At 44.4% G+C, this 17,442-nt stretch overlaps 1 protein-coding gene across 1 annotated transcript in view; it reads right to left on the bottom strand.

Moving 5' to 3' along the window:
• Nucleotides 1–17,442, bottom strand: part of DNAH7 (dynein axonemal heavy chain 7) — a 226,187-nt gene that overhangs the window by 146,791 nt on the left and 61,954 nt on the right. The window contains exon 18 of the mRNA XM_090045212.1: nucleotides 11,394–11,580. Within this exon, the coding sequence (XP_089901338.1) occupies nucleotides 11,394–11,580 (187 nt within the window). The remainder of the gene's footprint in view (nucleotides 1–11,393; nucleotides 11,581–17,442) is intronic.

Raw genomic sequence — 17,442 nt, 5'->3', positions numbered from 1 at the left:
GTGCCCCATAATGTTCAATGAGACTACAAAATTCTCTGATACCTGAGATCAGATTGATTTTTTTAAAGAAAAAACACTGAATAATTTTATGATTATCAGTAACACTGAACAGTTGACAACTCAAATAGTATGTTTTTTTACTGACAAACTGTAAGATTTTTACTGACAACAAAACTTTTCTGTTAATATGTTTTACTGATATATGCTTTAGATAGTGGGCTAGTGGGGTCCTACAGGGTTTGGTCCTTGGACCTGTACTCTTCAATATCTTCATCAGTGACTTGGATGTGGGTGTGAAGTGTCCTCTCTCCAAGTTTATGGATGCTACTAAATTGTGAGGTGAAGTGCACGCTCCGGAGGCTAGGGAACGATTGCAGGCAGACCTGGACAGGTTAGAAAAGTGGGCAGTACACAAGAAGATACAGTACAACAAGGACAAGTGCAGAGTGCTGCACCTAGGGTGCACACCTATTGGCTGGGAAGTTACCCTCTCAGCAGCACAGAAGCGAAAAGGGATCTCAGAGTCATAGTGGATTTCAAGATGAACATGAGTCATCAGTTAGCAAAGCTAACCACACTTTATCATGCATCTACTGATAGAACCAAGGAGGTGATATTTCCCCTCTATGTGGCATTGGTCAGACCACAGTTGGAGTACTGAGTCCAGTTTTGGGCACCGTATTTCAAGAAGGATGTTGATAGGCTCAAGATAGCCCAGAGGGGGGCCACTTGTATGGTTAGGGGTTTACAGGACAAGCCCTATGAGGAGAGACTGAGGGACCTGGACCTCTTCAGCCTCTGCAAGAGAAGGCTGAGGGGTGATCTTGTGGCCACCTACAAATTCATTAGGGGGACGCAGCAAGGGATGGGAGATCCTGTGTTCATCAGGGTGCCTCTTGGGGTAACAAGAAACAGTGGTCACAAACTGACAGAGAGCAGATTTAAGCCAGATATCAGGAAAAATTTCTTCACGGTAAGGGTGGCCAAAATTTGGAATAGGCTTCCAAAGGAGGCAGTGCTCTCCCCTACCTTGGGGGTCTTTAAGAGAAGGCTGGATAGGCATCTGGCAGTGGTCATCTGACCCCAGCATGCTTTCCTGCCAACACAGGGAGTCAGACTCAATGATCTGCTGAGCTCCCTTCCAACCCTAACATCTATGAATCTAGATCAGGGGTCAGCAATGTTTTTGGGCAGAGTGCCAAAAACATCCACAACCTTGACTTGTAAGATGTTGGCAGGGGAGCCGCGAGAGGCTTGATCTTTGTTGTGGCAGAGCAGCCCAGCCCCTTCTCCCCCATCTGCCCTAAGGTACATGTGCCAAGCAAAATGCCTATGTTTGCCATGAACTGGCACCTGTGCTGGGGGTTGCCTACCCCTGCTTTAGATAATGTAAATGTACCTCTTATTCCAAGCACCGCCCTGCTGCCAGGCCCCAGTTAGGAGGGCTCTGTTCAAATTTAGGGGTTTAATATAAAACACAGTAAAAAAAGTAAAAAAGTTCAATGAAATGTTCTTGGATTGGCACCCCTGCTTGACCGCAACAATGGTTCCACACTATGCTGCCCATCCCCCTGCCAGAAGTCCAATACTCACACCCAACTGGATAGCAATAACTGCATCATGCACCATGATATCCACACCCCAAATTTGCCCCCACTGGTCCCACTTCTCCCGTCCTGGCATGGTCCCCCAAAGAAGCCTACCTGCAACTCAACAATATTACAGGCAGCCTGGGACACAGCAACAGCAGCACAACATTCAGAGAACATTCCCCCACAGAGTGCTGCACTCCCACTCTGCCACCAGGTGGTACTGCTCTGCTATGTTGGAGTTTCAGATAGGCTGCAGCTTCTTACTGTTTTTACTGATGATTAAAGCTTTTTTATGGACTTTACTAACTGTCAGTTTTAGCCTCATCTTTTACTGGCAATCAGTAAATTTACAGACAGCTGGCAACCCTGACCAATAACCAATTTCAAGCAGGAATTATATCATAAGACAAAAGCTCATCTTTGCAGCATCAGAAAAGAGTTTCCCTCTCCCCCATGGAAAATATTACAGTCAAGAGCGGTGAAGGCCTAGAGCAAGGATGTCAAATATATGGCTCACCAGCCAAATCCAGCCTGCAAAATCCTGCCATGTGGCTCCTGGTGTTGCACCTAGGTCTGATCAGACCCACACAGGCACAGAGCCAATCTGTGGGCCAGCTCCAACTCACGGATCCCCTCCTTCCCTCTCCCCTCCCCGCAGCAGACCTGATTGGGAAGCCACTCCAGCTGGTCTGAGACCCAATGCTGCACGTAGCATGGATCCTGGAATAGCTGGAACAGGCACTGCATACAGCGCAGTCCAGCCAGAGTGGTTGCCTTGGCTATATGTGCTGACTGCCACAGCCAGATCACATCACAAGCAGTACCTGCTCTGGGATGTACCCTGCACTAGCTCCAGCCAGTCTGGGACCTACATTGCACATGGTGTTCACTGGTGCTGTGTGCTCCATGGATCCAGGTGCCCCATGGATCCTGAAGTAACTGGAATAGGTGTGGCATACAGCACAGTCCTGGAGCTGCTAAGATGGCTGCTGTGTGCAGTGCAGCTGCCACTCAGGCTGGACTGCACTTTATATGGTGCCCATTCTGCCCATTACAGAACTGTGGCTACCAGATCAGGTATGCTGGGGGACCAGGGTGTGGGGTGCAGAAAGGGAGCCCACAGACTGACCCCATGACACTCACTTGGCCTTCAAGGTCAAATGATTTTAACACCCTTGGCCTAGAGTGTTCCTACTTAAGCAAGCTTCTGAACTGTAAAAGAATGCCAGATTTGATTAGGTTTTTACTAATCTAATATGGCAAACTGCATGTTCCAAATATTCACAATTTGCTACATGTATATATTTAGACATTTTGTTAACTAAATAACAAAAGGTAATACTACAAAAACATAAAGCAAATGTTAAAGTTATATTGTTTTCAAATTCAGTAATAGTTGGTAAGATTTATGGTTTAATGTGTATGAGATTTGTTTATAGTTTGTGTGTGTAGAAAATAGAATTCAGATCAAATATTTCGTTTTACCACTTATAAATTGAGGATTACAGCAAACAAAACTAATTTAAAGCTACTGCAGTTACTAAAGAGTGGTATCTGATTTAACATAAATGAAACATAAAAAGAGGATTTACAGACTTGCTAGTTCTAAAATATGCAAACTAACTTAAGATAGTGTAAAGTTGCTTTAGCTTCAAATTTTTTAATTTAATGGAACTTATGATCAATGTAGAGCCAATTATACATTGTATCAAATACTGGCTTTTAAAAGTAAAATAAAGATCTAAAACAAAAAGCATGAAAAATACACCAACCGATTATTTGTTCTTTTCATTATGCATATAATTATTTCTGAATATAACACATAGCTGCAGTCTAACTCCCTGTGAAAGACAGAATGCGTTGCTTATGTACTTGATTTTGTTAAGGGACATATATGCCTCATATCTAATCAGAGTATTTCCTTGTAAATGAAGCACACTCACTTAAGCAAGAAATCATGACGCTTCTTTATATTTTGTTAATTGTTCCATAAATGATATCAAGTCACAGCAATCCAAATTAAATAATTACTCATAACGACTGAGCTGTCAAAATTCAGGTACAGCTAATGCTTGGTTTTATAACATAATCTTTAAATGTGAACAGTACAATAATACATATACATTGCAAAAACTGTCTTTGGTTTTCTTTCATATAAATAAATACATTACCGCATAATTTTCTGTGTATAATTGACCCTGTAAGTCAAACTCAATCTTGCTATTATAAAAAAAAATCTTACCTGGTTATGTTTTGATTCTTTTCATATAAGAAAAAAATAAAGATGTCCATTTTCAGAATGGGTTTCCTATCTACAGTTCTGGTGAAGCATACATTCTAATATTATAGAAGCCTTTGTCTATCTGTCTGTCCATAACGCTTTATTCTCACTCTGATTGGCTGACTGAAACAACCAATCAGAATACAAATACACCATTGGGACAGGAGGTGGCGGCACAGCAGAGCGCCACCATGATGGCAGACACACAGGGGACAGAGGGTGGAGCAAGGTCAGCGCAACTAGCCTCACCCCTCCCCTGCCCTGCTCCTTGGAGGTGGTAGCAATGGCGCAGACAGAACAGTGGGGGCTAAGACAGCAGCACTGGCCTCGCCCCCCTGCCCTGCTCCCTGCAGGTGGTGACTATGGAGCAGAGTTAGCCTTGCCCCTGAGTTGCTCCTTGGAGGTGGTGGCGGCAGTGTGGGTGGGCAATGGGGTTGGGATGCCACAGAGGGGGCGAGGCCACCAGCACTGGCCTTGGCCCGCCCTTCCCTCCTGTCTTTGCCGCCTGCAGGGCCAACGCGGCGGCAGTGGCGGGAAGAGCAGGACCAATGCAGGGGGGAAGAAGCTGGCCCAACGCAGTGGTGGGGGAAAAAGAGTAGGCCCAGGCCAATACAGCGGCAGTGGGGGGAAGGGAGGAGTGGGCCTGGGCCTCACACAGGGGGGAAAGGAGTAGGCCCAAGGGGGAGGGGAGAAGCCGGCCGCCACGGCAGTTGGCAGGGGAACAGCGGGCCTGGGCTGACGCACCAGCAGCAGGGGAAAGGGTGGAGCAGGCCTCCTCCCCTCTCGGGCCCAGGGCCGTTCCTCCCCCACCCCCACACCCCCATGTCAGCCCTGAGCCCACTCCTCCCGTCCCCACACCACTGCCATGTCAGCCCGGGCCTGCTACTTCACCCCCACCCCCCACTGCCACAGCAGGCTGGCTTCTCCTCACCTGCAGTCCTGGTCCTCCCCCACACACTCTGTATCGGGCCTGGGCCCACTCCTCCCCTCCCCCTGCTGCCATGGTGGGGAAGGGGGAAGCAGGCCCAGACTCCAAGCAGCAGGAGGGAAGTGGGGAGTGGGCTGGATGGGGGGAGCCCAAGGGGCTCGGTCCCCATCCGCCCTCCCCATCCCCTATTATTCTTGACAGGCAATTGGCTAGTGTCAATTGTTTGATCATTTAGAGGAAAAGAAACCCTATTACAAAAGAGGGTAAAATCAGGTATGCAAAAAGACAGCATGACCAACAGCTCTAGTTTCTATAAACCATGTTTAGTCTGCCATAGGCTCCAGTCTCAGAAGTTTTAGTATGACCTTGCCCATTTTCCTCACAAAAAATCCTGTTTTCTACCTACTAAATTTATTAAATGTAAAAAGTAAATCACAGAGTAATTTCATTCTCATTAATATGTATACTTTCAAATGACACATTTAAGAGGTATAATATATGATTTTTCAAATTTGTGATAAAAAGTGAGACAGATAAAGGATGCATTTTTATTACAACCCACAGCATTTTTATAACACAACGGCAGATGAATGGAAAAAAAAGCAGGGAGAAGACTCCAGTTTAGCATTGTGATTTAAGAAAGAGCATTTAAAATTATCAGAGAAGAATCTTCTTCTAAAACACAAAATCCAAAAATTGCATTTCTGGACACAGAGTGCCATCTTGTGGAGCAAAATTACTATTTGTTAAATCATTCTGAAATTTCAAAATTGTTTGCTAAAATAATTATAGTGCCCTGTATAAACACTAAAGAAAAACCAAAGGGTGGCCTTGAGCTTCTTTGGGGGATTTTCTGATCACTACCAAAATTTATTAAATTCCAACAGTTGATTTTATTTGGTTCCCTCAATAATAATAACTAAAAGACTGGAACTTCTTGTTGATGTCCAAAGCAAACAGGTCAATCTTTGAATGCCTCCAGTACAAGAAGATGACACTGAAGAAGCAATTCCTTGATTTCTAACTGGTGGTACAGATAAAGACGCATTTGTTGAGACTACCCACTCAGGTAAACTGGAGGCCCAAGAGGTGCAGTCCCAAGAGATGCATTTTAAGAGATGCAACAGTTCCATGTGCTGACCACCTCCCTACATATTTTGTGCCTCCTTATTTGTTGATTTAAGACACTGGTGCTCAACCTTTTGGCCCTGGGGGCCAAATGAGTGCTACAGGGCCTTCCACATGTCAGGACTGGACCCTAGGAGCCCGACACAGCTCCCTCTCAACCTCTGTGTTCTGGGATTGGGCCCTGGAGCCAAGTGCTGCTCTCACTGAGATCAGATGCCAGGTCCAGTGTGCAAGTCTTGAGGCTCCCCATGGGTCTAAAGATTTGACAGCAGGGGAGTAAAGCCACTGCTCCCCTGCTGCCAAATTTCTAGACCTGTGGGGAGCCCAACAGGCCAGATGATATGGCTCTGCGCGGTGCATCTGGTCCACAGGTCAAGACTGAGGACCTCTGATTAAAAACATTATGGTGATATTGTCCATCATACCCTGGATATGATACATTGGTTGTGCTATAAGAATGCCTGGCATGCTCTGCATAAAATCCTGAGCTCCAAGATACTGCCCGATAGTTTCACCTCTTTGGAAGACCAAAGACATTGTACTCAGAGATCATTAATATGTGATCATTCCCTTCAAAGCCAAACATGCATGCATATGAAGTGTAGACTGATACACAAAATCATTTATGTGCCACAGTAGGCTTGGTGGCCTAAGGTGTGTAGGCCGCCCTGACATTATCAAGTTGGCCTCCACCTGCAAAATCAAAATACAGCAAAGATAAGAGGTGGTCTCAAAGGAGGTATTGTTAGGGTAGCTTGTCGTATTTTTTATGCTTTAAAGTTGCATCTGTTTATAGAGCAGTGAATTACAATATTGTTTAAAGTTTTTTTATATTCAGCCTAAAGTTCTGAGTAGCCTCATTGTTATCTGAACTCTTCAATTTGCTGGTATTTGCAATATCAGCTGGTCTTGCCTCTCGCAAGCAGCTTATGGCCTTGAGTTTGCTGGCATGATTTTTCTTTCCTTTTCTGTGAGAAGTTTTTCTAACACAACATAGTAATAGTTTTGTTACTAGCTCAAATTAACTGAACTTGGCACTAACCAGCTGATTCAGAGGGATGAAATGACTGGCTATGTTAATGAAGGTGATAAAGAAGACCAATGGACAACGCCCAAAGTAAGACACTGCAAAAAGGTCAAATTAAGAGGCATGCTTGTGGTGGGTCTGTTAAACAAAGGAGTATGCTGACAGGATAAAGTATGGACAATATGCTGACTACTGAGAGAGCAATCCAAAAGCAAGGAGTCATCAAAGGACTTAAGTTAAAGAAAAGTATAAAAGGGGGCAGCAAGCAAGTTAAGTGTGTGTCGTCATCATCATTGTCATCATGAATCCAGCTTTCAACACCTGTCTAGACCATCCCAGCCAACAACACACCCTTTGCTTCAGGAACTGAGTGGCTGTCTTTTCTGTTGAGCAAAGTAACATCTGGGATTGGGTGAGATCATTGTACTAAGTGCTTTTCTCCTCTAAATAGAGAAACTGCTAAGTTTGACTTTGGTTGTAAGACACTGAGTTGTCTGTGTTCCTATTTCACATTCCATTTAAGGGTTAATTGTTCTTTAACGGTCCCTAAGCACTATCAGCTAGACAGAAGTGCTATCAGTAAGTTCAGGGCATAAACCATGGTGGTCCCTATGAACTCAGGATTCTGAACTGGGACCAAGTTTCACCTTTGGCTATTAACCTTTAGGCCCAATTCTGGGATAAATACAGAGTGATCTGAAGGTTCAAAGGAGCTACCCTTTGGTAGTCAATCATCAAAAAAAGATATATAGAGAGATGGGACTAGATGACCTTGTGATGTCCCTGTTAGCCCTATATTCCTATGATCTTTTCTCCTGAGGCAGGCCATCACCACCACAAGGATCCTGGTGAAGACATTTGGGGTTGCCAAGAGGCCATAGGGAATGACTTTGTATTGGAAATAGATTTGGCCCACCACAAGATGGAGGGTGTTTTTATAGCAAAGCATTGTGGCAATATGGTAGTAAGTATCCTGAATACTGAAAGATATGAACCATTCCCCTTCTTCTAGAGACAGAATGATAGTGGCTAGTTCTGCCATGAATTTGAGCTTGCAGATGAAGGCAACTTCTGCATCCCAATTGGACGGTAATCTCACTTCCCTTTTTGGAACCAAAAATAACTGCTGTGAAACTCCCTCTCCTATGGCCTCTATTACTACTGGGAGGAAAGCACCCTGCTACTATGTCTCACACACACAATACCAGTAGTGCTGGTCATAAAGGCTGCTTACAGACATGAAAAAAACCAAAACAAAACAGCACTTTTATTTTAAGTTCAGCATGCCCCCGCACTCAGAGCAGCACAAGCGTATAAGAGGCATCACATTAGTTTGAGCCGGCTCACTCAATGTCTGTATAGACTAAGAATTTTGGATGTTTTTATAGTTTCATAGTTGATAGGGTAGGGTAGGGTTGGAAGGGACCTGAGCAGACCATCAAGTCCAACCCCCTGCCATGGGTGGAAAGAATGCTGGGGTCAAATGACCCCAGCAAGGTGTCTATCTAGCCTCCTTCTGAAGACCCCCAGGGTAGGAGCCAGCACCACTTCCCTTGGAAGTTGGTTCCAGATCCTAGCCACCCTGACTGTGAAGAAGCGCCTGCTGATATCTAGCCTGAATCTACTCTCCATCAACTTATGGCCATTATTCCTTGTTACTCCTAGTAGTGCTTGGGGGAACAGGGACTCTCCCATTGCCTGCTGGTCCCCTCTGACTAGTTTGTAAGCAGCCACTAGATCCCCCCTCAGCCTTCTCTTGTGGAGGCTGAACAGGTTCAGGTCCTGTAGCCTCTCCTCGTAAGGCTTGCCCTGCTGCCCACTGATCATGTGAGTGGCCCTCCTCTGGACCCTCTCCATGTTGTCCACATCCCTCCTGAAGTGCAGCACCCAGAACTGGATGCAGTACTCCAACTGCAGCCTGACCAATGTCATATAGAGGGGAAGGATCACCTCCTTGCACCTGCTTATGATGCACCTGTGGATGCACAACAAGGTACGCTTAGCCTTTCTGACTGCATCCCCACACTGCCGGCCCATGTTCATCTTGGAATCAATAGTGACTCCAAGATCCTTTTCTGCCTCTGTGCTAACAAGAAGGGAGTTCCCCAGCCTATAGGTATGCTGCTGGTTCTTCCTCCCTAGATGCATCACCTTGCACTTGTCAGTATTGAATCCCATCTTATTCTCCTCTACCCACCCCTGTAACCTGTCCAGATCCAACTGCAAACCTGTCCCTCCCTTCTAACATGCCTGCTTCTCCTCACTTCTTAGTGTCATCTGCGAATTTGAACAAGGTGCTTTTCACCCCCTTGTCCAGGTCGTTGATGAAGATGTTAAACAGTACAGGCCCAAGGACCAAGCCCTGGGGGACTCCAATGCCCACATGCCACCAAGTAAAAAATGACCTGTCCACCACTCTCTGGGTGCAGCCCTCCAGCCAACTGGCAAGCCATCTGACTGTGTAGCCATCGACACCACAATCTCCTAATTTTTTAATGAGAATGGGGTGAGAGACAGTGTCAAAGGCCTTCCTAAAATCCAGAAAGACTACATCTACCGCGACACCTACGTCCAAGGATTTTGTGACCTGGTCATAGAAGGCCACCAGGTTGGTCTGACAGGACCTGCCTCTAATGAACCCATGTTGGTTGCCTATTATCTAATAGCTGACTGAATCTGCTTTAGATAAAAGTGCCAAAAAGCACCGCTGAAGCACCCAATCTATACAGATGCTCGGGAGCTGGGTCAAACTAATGAACTTCCTCTTCTAGTAAAGCACTGTCTGTTTTTTCACATCTGTCAGCAACCAAAGTCCCCAGATTTGAGTGTCTGACATAACAGCATACATACAGGAAAATGTACAAATTGGCAAACACTTGAGGAATAATGTAATATTGTGAACCACATGATAAAAACTGAAATATGACTGAAATCAGAGTGAAAAAGTACTTCACTGTTCAAAATATACTAGTGAATCTATCCTTTAAATCATCTGAAATCAGAAAAGACATTTTTTCCATGAAGAGTGAAACAAAAAATATCATTTTAACAAAAAGGAAAGGATGAAATAACTGTCTCACAAGTTTGTGCCATCAAGTTAAACATGGGTGTACCTAATGTAAAAAATTAAGCAACATCATTATTCTGTTAAATCTGTCCAGTCATAGGATACTTGTTTTATTGCTCTGATTATATACGTTATCAATATAATGAAATCTCTATATTAGAAATGACAGCATATGAGAGTATGATGGAAAAGGTTTGTAAGTATGCCAGTATTCAAATACATATATTCTATAGAATAAGTTGTGAAAACATGAATGATAGAGAACTCTGAACAGAAAAACATAACTGTATTTTTAAGTGACAAAACTGAATTTCTGGGGGGGAAAAGTGCTTCATTTTATATATGAGACTATAAACTACCTGCCCAAATCAATTTCTGGGAAAGCAATCCTAGCAGTTGGTGAATTCCTAAATTTAAAACAACATATATCTTGAAAAAAGCCCAGGCCAAGTGGCTTTACAAGTGGCTTTTTATACTATGATAGTATATACATATTAACATTTATCCTAATTAGACAAGTATAAAAAGATTTGATTCAAAATGAAAATGGAATTCTATAATTTCACTATGAAGCACAGACACAAGTATTTTTTGAAGAGTCATGAATGTAATTAGTTTGGTATGGTTTAGGAAGTCAAGCGAAGAAAATAAAGTACTAGAAGTGTCCCAATAGCAGGCAAATGATTCAGGTTGAATACAGATGACTGAATTTATAATGTAGTTTTTTGCACGTAATCAGCTGCTTCACTCATATGTCATGTACATGGCACATACATCTTTGTTAAATTACACAGACAGTCAGGATACCATTTACAGTGCAGATTAAACATCTAAGGTTTTAAAGATACAGATGCATCTGCTGCTCAGTAAGCGTGTCTACATGAGACACTGCGCAATAACTGAAAAATACTGCGCAGCAGTGCATCACAGCACAGATACTACTGATACATTACTGCACAGTATTATTAGGCTACTGCACAGTAGCAACACCTAAAATATGTTCATTAGCACTACTGCACAGTAACTCTGATCACTCATGTTTATTTAGTTCTTGCTAATACAAGTACTAAATAAATACACAGTAATGACTATGCAGTAGTGTCTCATGTAGATGTATCCAGTATGTAAATAAACAGCCTCCTTCAGAAGGAACAAGAAATAAAAAAATTCAGTATTCATTTAGAATAAATGCACCAAAGGAAATAAAGTATTTTTTCATGTTACTTGCTTCAATTGTTTAAATTATTTTAATTTTCTTTCCAATAATACTTTCTTTGAGATATCTGAAACAGCTTTGCAAAACAGCAATTTTTGCAAAAAAAATCTTAGGAAAATTCATTCAGAATTGATCTTACGAAATTTGTTCTTACATGCAAGACAGCTTTCATTAACTCTTTCCACGTCTTATCCACAGTAGTAAATCGTCTACTTTCTTCAGGCATCTGAGCCATAATGTCAGGAGAGCTAAAAATTGGTTCTAAATACAGCCAAGTTGCCTGAACCTTCAACCATTCATCCAGGATCTCCTGAACCAACAGCAATTTAGCTTCCCATTCCCTGCAAAACAGATAGCATTGACTTTTGCATTATACTTATGCTAACAAGTATAGCTTTACTTAGAATGTTACACCTGTGGCCTTTTGACAAGTTATCTAAAACTAGGAGTATTAAGAACCAGGAACTGGACAGTGAACAAAAAAAACAACTTTCCAATTGTACCTCTAATTTATAAAATATAGCTATTTACTTTCACATAAAAAGACAAATAGTGATAACATGTTCACTAAGACAACAATAGCTTTTTATATAGACCTGTATATTTCACCTCTCATACAAACTGGAAATCATGCTCTAAAAAAAAAATATATGCAATTCTTGTGTGAAATAGTGCCTTTTAAGCACTTTCAGAAGAAATAGGTATATAAATACTGAATCAAATCCTTCAGCAATGAATTCCATGTGACTTCAGTCCTAAGTATGAGGCCATCATTAATTAAACAAAAACATTAAGTTCTACAGTTCGCTTATTAACAGATAGTGTGATCCAAATCCCACTAAAATCTATTAAAAGTCTCCTATTGACTTCAATGAGTTTTGAAATAGACCTTTAGGGGAACCTGTTACTCTGAAAAAACCTCATATCTTAAGATTTTTCAATTATTTTCAAAATAAGAAAAATTAACTAATAGCATATTACTTTGTTACACACAAAGCTGTGCATGAGCCTGCAATTCTACCAGCAACTTCTTTTTCCCATCATCATAAACCAAAAGAGAATAAGGCTAGGGACAGGCATTCAAAAACCATGAGCCTGAAAAGATTCAATCTTTGCAGATTAGTCTAACCTAGCTAGGCTGAACCAGTTTCGAAACATACAGCATTCCCTCTGGACTGAAGAAATGCAGGCACATGCCTGCACTGGCTCAGGCTAGAAGCCAGGGGGCACTAGAGCAGCCCTCCCTTCTCTTCCAAAGTGCTGAGCTGAGGGGAGGCGTGGCCAGACCTCAGCAAGATGCTCTGAGTAGGGAGGGGTTCCCTCCCCTGTCTGTCCTTGCTCTAGATCAGCCCAACAGGGAACTGATAACAGAACATTTATCAGCCCATCAAAAAAACAAAAGCCTCTCTCATTAGTTCAAGCTCTTCTTAAACAATGTTTTCCAAGGAAGGAATGGCGGGACATTACCAGCTGACCTGTTGATTAGCTCCAAAAAGTCCTAAGTGGACACTGTCCTGTCTGCCTTTGTCCTGTCTGCCTTATACAGACAACTCTCAGCATTAGCCAGCATACCATGTGCTGGCTACAGTCTGTGCTGTGAGAGAGGGGAGAGAAGAATCCCTGCCTGAGCAGGGAGTTTGGAGGAGGGAGGAGGCACAGGGAAGCCACACAGATGCTGCTGTGCCTGCTGTCTCAGCTGGAGCTCCAGCCAGGGAGCAGAGGGGCAGGGCCAACCCAGCTCTCTGGAACAGAGGACTCTACCCAGGCTGCAAAGCATCTGGGATGCTGGGGGACTCTAAGCTAAACCTTAAAACTTAAAAATGAAGGAAGGGGTCTGGAACAGACATTGCATAAACTGGTTTGAGTCAAATCAGTTAAGTCTGATACTACATTTAACCAGGTTTATCTCAAACCAGTTTCAGCCATTTTCAAACTGGTTTATGTGTACTGACCATCTGTTCCGTTACAGGTTTAAACCAGTTTCTGATCACTTAAACTGGTATATGTGTAATGTCTGTCCCTAGCCTAAGAGTCCAAATTGTCTGGTAAAATCACTGACATGCTGAGATATTTAAAAATAGAATATTTAGGGTTTGAACTTCAGGTCCTGAGGTAAGTCTTTAGGTCCTGCTATAAGTCTTGTATGGCCTGTGTTATTTAGAGAGTGCAACCAGATGAACCTGATTTTCATACATGAGTGACCTATTGACTTCAACTGGCCCAACCAGCCCAGGTCAAGGACTCTTGTATTAATAAATTCTAGGGTCACAAGAGAACATTCATGTTCATCTGTTTGCACTCTTTAAATAACAGAGGCCATACAATTTCACACAATGCATCTAACCCAGCATCTTGTGGTTGAACAATATCAGCGGTTCCCAATCTGTGGAATGGGTACCACCAGTACTACATAGATAACCTGTCAAAGGTATGCATTAACAGATTTATTATATGTATTTTATATGACAAAAATTTGCTGGTGATACTTAGGTTGAACTGAAAAATTTGCTGGTGGTAGTTAAGATGGTGGTAGTTAAGATTGTATCACTTTAAATTGGTGGTGCACAATCTGTCAGAGTTTGGGAATTGCTAAACTATATACATTCTTTTAGGATGGGGTGGTGTCACGGCGCGTGGACCTAGGAGCAGCCGTGATCTCCCTAGCACCCCCCTGCCGTGCCAAGTAGGCGATTCAGCACCCTCTATCTCGCCCGCCACGTCTTAGTGTCATATAGTTTTATAATGGAGGCTGCCTTATTGTCTCCTTGGACACAGTGCTCAAGTATCTCCTGTCCCCTATCCTGGTTGTACTGACCTGGTGCACCCCAGCCTTATGGGGCTACGTGTGCCTCCAACCTGCCCTTTAGCACGCCCCAAGCCTCACAGATGTGCCGGACGTTCTCGTGTCTGTATGCTCGCCCCTTCCTGGGGTCTCTCAATACGCGCACCCCCTCTCTCTGGGGTCCCTCAGTATGTGTGCCCAATATACCCACCCTTCCCGGGCTTCTGTTTACACTCTCACCCTTTTCCGGGCTTCTCTCTTGTAAACATCCTCTCCGGGGTCTTTCCAATATAAGCGCCCCTTTCCCGGGGCCTCTCCAGTACACACGCCCTTCACGCCTTTACTCTATACGCGCCCTCTCCAGGCCTGTCAAATGTATGCGCAGCCCTGTCCGGGCTCTTACTTTCATGCTCCTGCCCGCGCGCTCAGCCCTCTCCGGCTTCTAATCGCGTGCTCAGCCCTCTCCAGCTCCTAATCAAGCGCTCAGCCCTCTCCGGCTTCTAGTCGCGCGCTCAGCCCTCTCCGGCTTCTAGTCGTGCGCTCAGCCCTCTCTGGGGCCTACGCGATGCTTCTCGCACCCCTCACCCTCTCTGGGGCCTACGCGGTGCTTCTCACGGCCCTCACCCTCTCTGGGGCCTACGCGGCGCTTCTCGCGCCCCTCGCCCTCGCCCTCTCTGGGGGCCTACGCGGCGCTTCTCGCGCCCCTCGCCCTCTCTGGGGCCTACGTGGCGCTTCTCGCGCCCCTCGCCCTCTCTGGGGCCTACGTGGCGCTTCTCGTGCTCCTCGCCCTCTTTGGGGCCTACGTGGCGCTTCTCGCGCTCCTTGCCCTCCCTGGGGCCTACGCTGTGCTTCTCGCGCTCCTCGCCCTCTCTGGGGCTTACGCAGAGCTTCTCGCGCTCCTCGCCCTCTCTGGGGCCTACGCAGCACTTCTCATGCTCCTCGCCCTCTCTGGGGCCTACGCTGTGCTTCTCGCGCTCCTCACCCTCTCTGGGGCCTACGCCACACTGGGCAGAATACCGCCCCCCCACGGGGCCGGGGTCACGACACCCCACAACGTCGCGCCTCTCTCCGGTGCTCATCCGCAGTGCCAGCTCTGGCACCAATCGCTGTGCCCTCCCAGGGCACCCAGGAACCCCCCACTCCACTGGGGAGCTTCTATTGAGGCCTCCTCTGTCCCCTACAGCCTCTCCCAATTCTCCGGTCTTTACACAAATAACACCACAGAACCATAAGCCAATCGGCTGTAACAGAACCATAAGCCTACCGGCTATAACGTACAACCCAGTCCCACCAGTCTCTCCTGCCAAGCCTCCCAGGGAGGGTTCTCTCTACCCTGCAACGTGATGCCGCTACTCATTCTGTCGGTCTGCTCGACTCAGCCCGACTCCACTGCAGAGCTCTTGCTCCTCCGGCTGCCAGAAGGGAACTGCCAGCTAGGCTTCAACTTGGGCTGCTTATAAATGCCAGGCCCTGCCCCCTTCTGGTCAGGTGACCTGCTGCAGTTGCCCCAGCAACCGACACCTGGGCTGCCCTAATTTCTTCCTAGGAACGGGGCACCCGAGTGCCCCCGTGACAGGTGGCCAACCTGTGGCACAGGCAGCCACTCCTAGATGATTGGGGAGACCAACTGCGGAGGGGACAGGTAACACGGTGGAATATCAGGAAGGAACCAGAAAGCAGATCATCAGATCAGGCAGGGAATGCAAGGCAGGAATCAGAAAGCAAAGGAGAAGATTGGGCAGGAGAAGGGCATGAGATTGGCAGTAGGGGAGGGTGCAGGCCTAATCTGTGGCACTCCTACAAAAATGTTTGGACCCTACTGTTTTAGGGTATATCTGTACAGCAAAATGAAGATATGATTGCAGTATGTGCTAATATCCCTAAAATAGATTAATCTATTTAGCATAGATAACAATAGCAATGAGAAACCAGCAGCACTGACATTATTATACACAAAAAACCAGTATGCAAATGCTTCAGGAAGAGTTGCTAATGTGATAAAGCCCATACTGCTACAAGAAATTCAGGGTTGCCTGTGAAATCCTTGAGAAAAAACCTTAATAAAAATAAGTTTTTATTGAGTCTTACCCTCCCAGGTGGGCCTCACAGCCTGCCTGGGAAGTGAAGGCACTAGTTGGTGGGGTGGCATGAAAGGGGCAGCAGACAAGAAGGTGGCTGCCCCTCCTTCCTCCTACCCCCCACCCTCCCTGGGCCTCTCCACCAATCAGTGCTGAGGGAGGGGGCCAGACAAACAGCAGCCAGCAGTCAAGAGGGTGGCTGTCCCCTTGTCAAACTCTTTACCACAGAGCCTCTCTGCCAGTCAGTGCTGAGGGGAAGTGTCTCTCTGCCAATCAGCACCAAGTGGCCAGAGCACCAGGAAATGCCCATGAAATGAGCTCTTCCTGCTGGGACATGGCTTTGTCTCACTGCAAGTTAAGTAGGTTGGTACAGATAAGTTAAGATGGCACAGCCATGCTACAAGTCATTACATTTGTAAATTTATTTTGATGTTAGACCTATCATTAGAGAAATTACTACATTCTTTTGTAAATAGTTTGAATCAGATTACCTATGATAATCAATTCTTTTTTTTACCTTTATTTATTAAAAAATCCAATTATCAAATAGCCAATTTAACATGTAAACATACATCCAGTCCCCTTAAAAATATATATGAAGACAGATATTTATCTATCAACTGCGCTCACTTAACCCAAATCAATGCCCAAAGGAGTCCTGTATTCTTTTCTTCTCTTCCTTTCAGTCTCTGAACAGTTCCAATAATCGATTTTAATAGTAAATAATATTCACGGCCATATTTTTGCCTTTTATGTCCAATTTGAATTTTACAGATTCAACATCCAACCACTGGATGTTGTATGCCTTTGCCGCATAGACTAAAAAGCCTTCTAACATTAATTATAACTATTAGAATTTTAATGCAAGTAATTATAACAAAAGTAATAACAATTACATTTTTATTTAATCTTCTCTGTGAAAAGCTAAAGGGATTGAACTCCTTTAGTCTTTCATTGTAAAGTATGTTTTCCAGACCACAAGTCATTTTTTAGCTCTTTTCTGAATTCTTCACACTTTTTCAACCTCCCTTTAAAAGTACTAGCACTATAATTGGATAAAATATTTAGTAGAGATCTCACCCATGTCTTTTGTGGACGGAACATTATTGATCCTTACTCTTCCCAGAAATTCCCACTTTTCTGCCAATAGAAATTTATATGCAAATGCGACTCATCATCCTATTTACATGTTTCAAAAATCTGTTATCTGAGATGTGGTGATGAATCCCATTTGTTTGCAACTTTTACATCATAAATACCTACTATCAAATTTTATTGTATAGTAAGTATATATATTATGTAGTAAGCCTCCATAATTTCCCAAAATGTCATGGTAATCTCTT

The sequence above is a fragment of the Crocodylus siamensis genome, chromosome 4 (assembly GCF_052110815.1).
Source record: "Crocodylus siamensis isolate JL-2025a chromosome 4, ASM5211081v1, whole genome shotgun sequence".
NCBI classification, from domain to species: domain Eukaryota; kingdom Metazoa; phylum Chordata; order Crocodylia; family Crocodylidae; genus Crocodylus; species Crocodylus siamensis.
The sequence above is the reverse complement of the archived record's forward strand: the minus strand, read 5'-3'. Positions and strand labels throughout refer to the sequence as shown.